The 6,000-nt window shown below is 43.5% G+C and overlaps 2 protein-coding genes across 8 annotated transcripts in view; both read right to left on the bottom strand.

The window, feature by feature from the left end:
• The window catches only part of Dnajb14 (DnaJ heat shock protein family (Hsp40) member B14), a 42,534-nt gene extending 39,456 nt beyond the window's left edge, over positions 1–3,078 (bottom strand). For 2 of the 7 annotated variants that reach the window (XR_007351376.1, XM_048813661.1), the window contains exon 1: positions 2,641–3,078. Coding sequence is in view for 4 of the 7 variants with exons in the window: in XM_048813661.1 (XP_048669618.1) it covers positions 2,641–2,773 (133 nt within the window). In the remaining 3 variants the exon portion in view is untranslated. The remainder of the gene's footprint in view (positions 1–2,640) is intronic. The other 5 variants (XR_007351377.1, XM_015484592.2, XM_015484591.2 and 2 more) reach the window with 4 other exon arrangements.
• Positions 3,079–4,246: 1,168 nt separating this feature from the next.
• On the bottom strand, positions 4,247–5,983 carry LOC107141153 (histone H2A.Z; the record flags this gene model as incomplete). Its single annotated transcript, XM_015484384.2, has 4 exons — positions 4,247–4,692; positions 4,944–5,073; positions 5,417–5,530; positions 5,810–5,983. Coding segments are annotated over 4 exons (480 nt in total), but the record flags the coding sequence as incomplete, so codon positions are not given.
• Positions 5,984–6,000: the final 17 nt, after the last annotated feature.

Raw genomic sequence — 6,000 nt, forward strand, 5'->3', positions numbered from 1 at the left:
TGTAAAACATTAAAACAGTGAAACTATAAACCTCTACCAAAGTCCAAAACATATCAATAATTCAATAAACATACAATCTAAGAAACCAAAATGTAACTTACTTTTCTGCCTACTGAGATTATTTTTCCAGAAATTTATTTATCCTGTGTGGTAGCTATTCATGTATATTAACACTCCCAAACCTAAATTCAACTCATTGTATAAAAATATTTAAAAGTTGTACAATTCAAGAAGTTCACTGCAACAAGTACACTGTACAATAATACTGTCAAATAAAAACATTGAAAGCAACAATGTCCTAGATCCCTTTGGAGATCAAGTTTTTCCTCAAGGAAAACTCTTACCAATTTTTTGAAGCGTTTTATTAATCAGACTTCTTACCTGACAAGAAAAAAATTTTAAAAGGATAAAAATCCTGCAATTTATTAGTACTCAGTTGCAAGTTTTTCCATTTACTGAACTATAAGAATAACAGAAACCATACTAAATACTTTCTTTTGCCTTAGTACAGGTACATCCAGAAGAAGTGAACTTTTTTGGGGGGAGGGAGGGGTAGTGGGGATTGAACTCAGGAGCACTTGACCACTGAGCCACATCCCCAGCCCTATTTTGTATATTTTTATTTAGAGACAGGGTCTCACTGAGTTGCTTAGTGCCTCGCCATTGCTGAGGCTGGCTTTGAACTCATGATTCTCCTGTCTCAGCCTTCCGATTTTTTTTTAATATTTATTTTTTAAAAAGTTGTAGGTGGACATAATACCTTTATATTTATTTGGTGCTGAGGATTGAACCCAGTACCTCACATGTTTTAGGCGAACCCTCTACTCCTGAACTACAATCCCAGCCCCAACGATTCAATTTTCTGAAATACAAGAGTTTTATGGTAGTCTAAAATAGGTAATATCAGGGATAACATTTAAAATCTCATAACCAACAGCTCTAGTTTTCTTCTACACTAAATTTTTTTATCAGGGTCTTCCACAAATGTTCTAGATCTTTCCCTGTCCTGAATTCTTAAATTATTCCAAAAAATATCTTCTGAGAATATTTGACATAAAATACTTTTATAAGTACTTGTACATAACTTTATTCCAGCTCACATCAACCCCGTGATGACATTTCATATATAAAGAAAGCTAAGAACCTTGTCTCTGGTTACAAGATGTTAGAGACACAGTCTGCATCTCAACTAAGGTTTTCAACTACCCCAATATCATACCCTATCAACTTTACTAGATAATTACAAAATGCCCTTATAGTACATTCGTATCACTGACTTTCACACTTATATATCTTAATTTTCCCAATGGTTATGGTCTTTAAAAGCAACAACTGTGTTGTTGTTATAAGATGAAAAAGTTCAGAAGATCCTTTACACAACGCGCATATATTTGATGCTACTAACTCGTACACCAAAAATGGGTAAGATGGTAGTAAATTTTGTGTTTTTAAAATTTAAAAAAAGCTCCTTTCTTTTTCTTCACCTCCTGTATTCTCTGATAAGAGTTCAATTATAATGTTAATGCAAAGGATAGAGAGAAAAGCAAAGAGCACAAGTGTTTCAACAATGTAGAAAGTAACAAACCAATAAAATAGGTAGTCCCACATTCTTCTTATCAGTAATTTTGTTCTTAACCTGGAAATATTTTGAACCTCAACCAAAATATTATCCAGTGAGTAAGGCAATAAAGGGTAGTGGTTAAAGGCCTTTTGGAATCCCAAAGCTCAGCTACTATTCTGACTTTGCTACTAAGTGTTGTGTGACCTTGGTAAGATACTTTCATTCATTCACTCATTCGTTCGTTTACCAAAAATATTTTCATATGGGTAATAAACCTGGGAAAATGACTCCTGTACTTATGTATAGGACTGTTCTAAGGAGTAAATAATTCACATAAACATGCCAGGCACAATTATTGGCACTCTGTAACTTTGTGTGTGTGTGTGTGTGTGTGTAACTTTGAAGTCTAGAGAGTAGGGCAATGAATAGGATAATTTCAACTTAAGTACACTGTTACTTAAAGATAATCTATTTTGTCGAAATTATGGTATTATCAAGTCAGATGCTATTTAGCAAATCATTGCTGACTCTTGATCAATCTTTCAAAATGTATGCTCCTCTCTTTTAAAGAGTCCGTCTCTCCCAGGGAAAAGCAATGTCATCTCAGGTATTCGAAGATGTTTGTTATGGAGACAGCTTTCTACAAAGCCCAGAAGATGGTGAAATCTGAGATTAGCCATCAGAGTTCCTTGATCCTCTCACTTCATTAGGGGACTAGGCCTTATTTGGGAGAGAGGGGACCACATAATCAAACACCCATATAAAACTGCCCTACGGTAAGACTGGACCAGTCTCCTCCTGGGGGAATGAGGACTAGGCATTTTCGAAAACGGTTCGGGGAGCCTACAACTCTTGCGGTCAGCAGAGCGGCGGCGACCCGCAGGCAGGCTGGTGCAGAGGGAGTCTCGGACAGCCTATTTCCAGGCGGGCCCGGGCCTGGCGACCGCCGGACCGCCGGCCTGCTCTTCCCTAGGACCCCACGGCGGCTGGCAGGCCAGGGCCCCGCCAGCGGAGGGGAGGGGGCGAGCTGCGCGACGGCCAGGCCCCAAGGCAGGAGAGAAGGGGTACTGAGGTCTCACCGCGGGCCGAGGGCAGAGGGTAGAGCTTCTCCGCCTTCTGAAGGAAGCGCTGGGCCTTCTCGCGGTTGCCGGCATTCAGGGCCTCCCGGGCGATCTCGACACATTTCTCTGCCTCATCCCGGTTCCCCTCCATGGCTTGCGCCTGGTTCCCTTTCCTCGGGAAGAACAGCTACGACGGGGAAGCCGCCGCCGCCGCCGAGGAGGCGAGGCCAGCCCGGGTGGGGGCGTGCGGCGGCGAACGGGGAGGAGCACAGGGGACCGTGGCGGCGGCGGCCCGGGCGCACGGGCGGGCCTCGCAGCTCCGCCTCCTCACAGCGGCCTCCCCGCCCCCCGCTACGGCGCGAGCCGCATCTTCCCCAGCCCCGGACCGATCTCCTGGGCCTGGGTGTCCCAGCCCACGTGGCGGCCGATAGAAAGAGCCGACTCGTTCAGAGCCAAGGAGCCCACCACAGCCCGCCGGCGACAGCAGCCCCACGCGGAGAGGAGTGGGGACGTGGCCGCCGGCATCGAGAGCGCCGTGCCCCTTGACCTCCGGGCGCGGGCGGCGTAAATAGGAGCCCGCCCTGCGTGCGGCCGGGACGGCGGGGTAGGGGAGGAGACTCAAAAATTCCCAGGGAGCGAGGCCCCGCCTCTGGGCCCCTCGTCCGTGGGAGGATTAGGTCAGGTGAGGATCACCGTGTCAGTCCCACACTTGGCATTTCCGGCACGTCACAGCGTCGTTGGACCCTAACCCTGGGGCTTGCTTTACTGCCTCATTCCAGACTGTACCTCTGTAGTTTTCCAAAAGATACAAATTTAATCTGGAATTTGCAATTATTCTGGTGAAAGCAGATCCAAGCAGCGGTAATCCTAGGCCAAGATAAAAAGGACCAGCTCTTTCACCTATTAATACTTCCTTTTCCATCTTTATAACATTACCTCTAGGAAGTACCATGTCCTGTTGATCTCAGTGATGGGAAAAGGACCACTTAGAATGTTTGGCAATGTCCACATTTAAAGTTTAAAAAAATTTTTTTCAGAACTTGTTTGTATCAAAACGTTAAAGATCCACTGCAACTCAACCACAATTTTTACATGTTGAGTGGGTTGAGCTATTGTTAGCAGCATCAACTACTATCCTTACTACTTACAAAGGAATTCTCATTATCTATAAAAAAATAAAAATGAGTATATTCCCAAAGTTATGACTGATTAACTTTCAGACTTCAAAACAGTGCCTGGCACCCAGAAAGCAGTAATTCTACCTATCCTAAACTGAAAAGTTCTTAATGTGGAAGTAGCTATGCAGATAACTTCCCCACCTACCCAAGTCCATCAGTTAACTGTGCATTGATGTAGTGCTGTCACATACTGACAAGCACAGGCAAGGCAACAAACAGTGCAAGAAAGAGCAATTATCCCTCTCCAGTTCCTGCCAAACTTCTAAAATCTTTTAAGAGCTCATTATATAATGTAAAAAAAAAAAAAAAAATACAGTTGGTTACCTGACTTTGGTGATCTAGAGAGTAACTGTTTAATTCCTAAAGGAAAAAAATGTGCTTGATTATTGCTGGATGAGATGTTCCAAAGAACCATTTCTATTACAATCAAACAATTTTAGAACAACTAGTTTGGGATATGACCTTTATTGAACTTATCCACCAGAGTGGAAATAATGTCTGTACAAAACCAAATGTTTGTTACTATAACTTCTGCATCACAATTAAAATCCAAACAGTTTTTTAAAAACAGTCAACTCAATCAAAACCCACTACTTCAGAATCAATAGCTTCTTTGAAGCCACAGTAACACTTAAATATGGTTAAGACTCGAATGCAGAAATTTGGTTGGTTGGAAAGCTAATTAAACTTCCAACTTGCTCAAATAGAATTACAAAAAGGCAAAATTGTGTTTTTTTTTTTTCACAGAGATACAGTCCACTGGAATCACCAACACTGGACAGCTGTTAAGAGTATTAGAGTCCTGAGATAATAAGGAATCCAGGCATCCTTTAAACAGTCTTCTGTTGTCCTTTCTTCCCAATCAGAGATTTGTGGATATGAGGGATGACACCTAGGAGAGTGACATGGATTAATTCTTCTGTCAGTATATTTTTTAAATGACAGTATTTGAAACCAAGGCAGTTGACTGCTCAATTGGTAGTCTTTAAAAACTTAAAAGTTCAAATATTGAGTTATACAAAAAAACTCAAACCATACTGCATCAATAAAAATATACTTAACATCGTCTTCCGACTACAATCCATTATTAAAGCTAAAAATTCTTTCCTTTTCTATGTTTACTTAAAAATTTGAATTACATACCACCACCAGCAATTGTAGCCTTGATGAGAGAGTCCAATTCTTCATCTCCACGAATAGCAAGTTGCAAGTGACGAGGGGTGATACGCTTTACCTTTAAGTCTTTTGATGCATTTCCTGCCAATTCAAGTACCTAGAAGGCAGAATCTAATCAATCTTCCAACTTTCCTCAGCTAAGATCCATAAAGCAGTATCAAAATCTTAACGAGTGGAAATCTACCAAATTTTCGAAGCCTCCCCCAAATAGCCTGAATGGCAAGATATGCAAAAGCTAAGGGCACGCAATAATATTTCCAAGAGCAGCAAACTCAAGCTCAGTAGGATCCTTATTAAGCACCAGCTCCCTCTAGCGTTCTCTTTGGTTTCTCGCCGCACTTAGGGCCTGGGAGTTTTCTTGCATCACTTTCCTCCTTCCCTCACGTTGCTTTCCCCCGCCCCCTAAACCTTTTCCAGATTACAGGCGTACACCCATTTACCTCTGCGGTGAGGTACTCCAGGATGGCTGCGCTATACACAGCGGCAGTCGCGCCCACACGTCCATGGCTGGTTGTCCTAGATTTCAGGTGTCGATGAATACGGCCCACAGGGAACTTAATTTTAAGCACACAAACAAATGCATAAAGATAATAAGTCAAATACGGGCAAATTACACGCGCGCCAAAGCAAGGGGCACGGACACTGGTGCAGCAACGCGCCCTGGCACCTACACACGTGATCGATGCCCCCCCATATTTATCGTATCCGCAAGCTTAAGTCGCGACACCCCATCACCCACGCAAAGATGAAACGCCCATCCAGAGCAATGATAAACAAGAAAGGAGGTGCAAAGAAAAAGCCATGGCAGTCACACTGCACAAACAACTACTGACCTGCAAGCCGGCTCTCTGCGAGCGGGAAACCGCCTTTGTCTTGGCCTTTCCGGAGTCCTTCCCAGCCTTACCACCAGCCTGGAGCGCGCAGACGCCCGCGAGCGGAGGAGGAACGGAGAATATAGAATTACCAGGGCGGTGCGCCCCTCCCCCACCGCGCGTCCCGGGCGCGAGAGATGTGTATAAGAGAC

Source organism: Marmota marmota, unplaced genomic scaffold (assembly GCF_001458135.2).
Source record: "Marmota marmota marmota unplaced genomic scaffold, marMar, whole genome shotgun sequence".
Taxonomy (NCBI): Eukaryota; Metazoa; Chordata; class Mammalia; order Rodentia; family Sciuridae; genus Marmota; species Marmota marmota.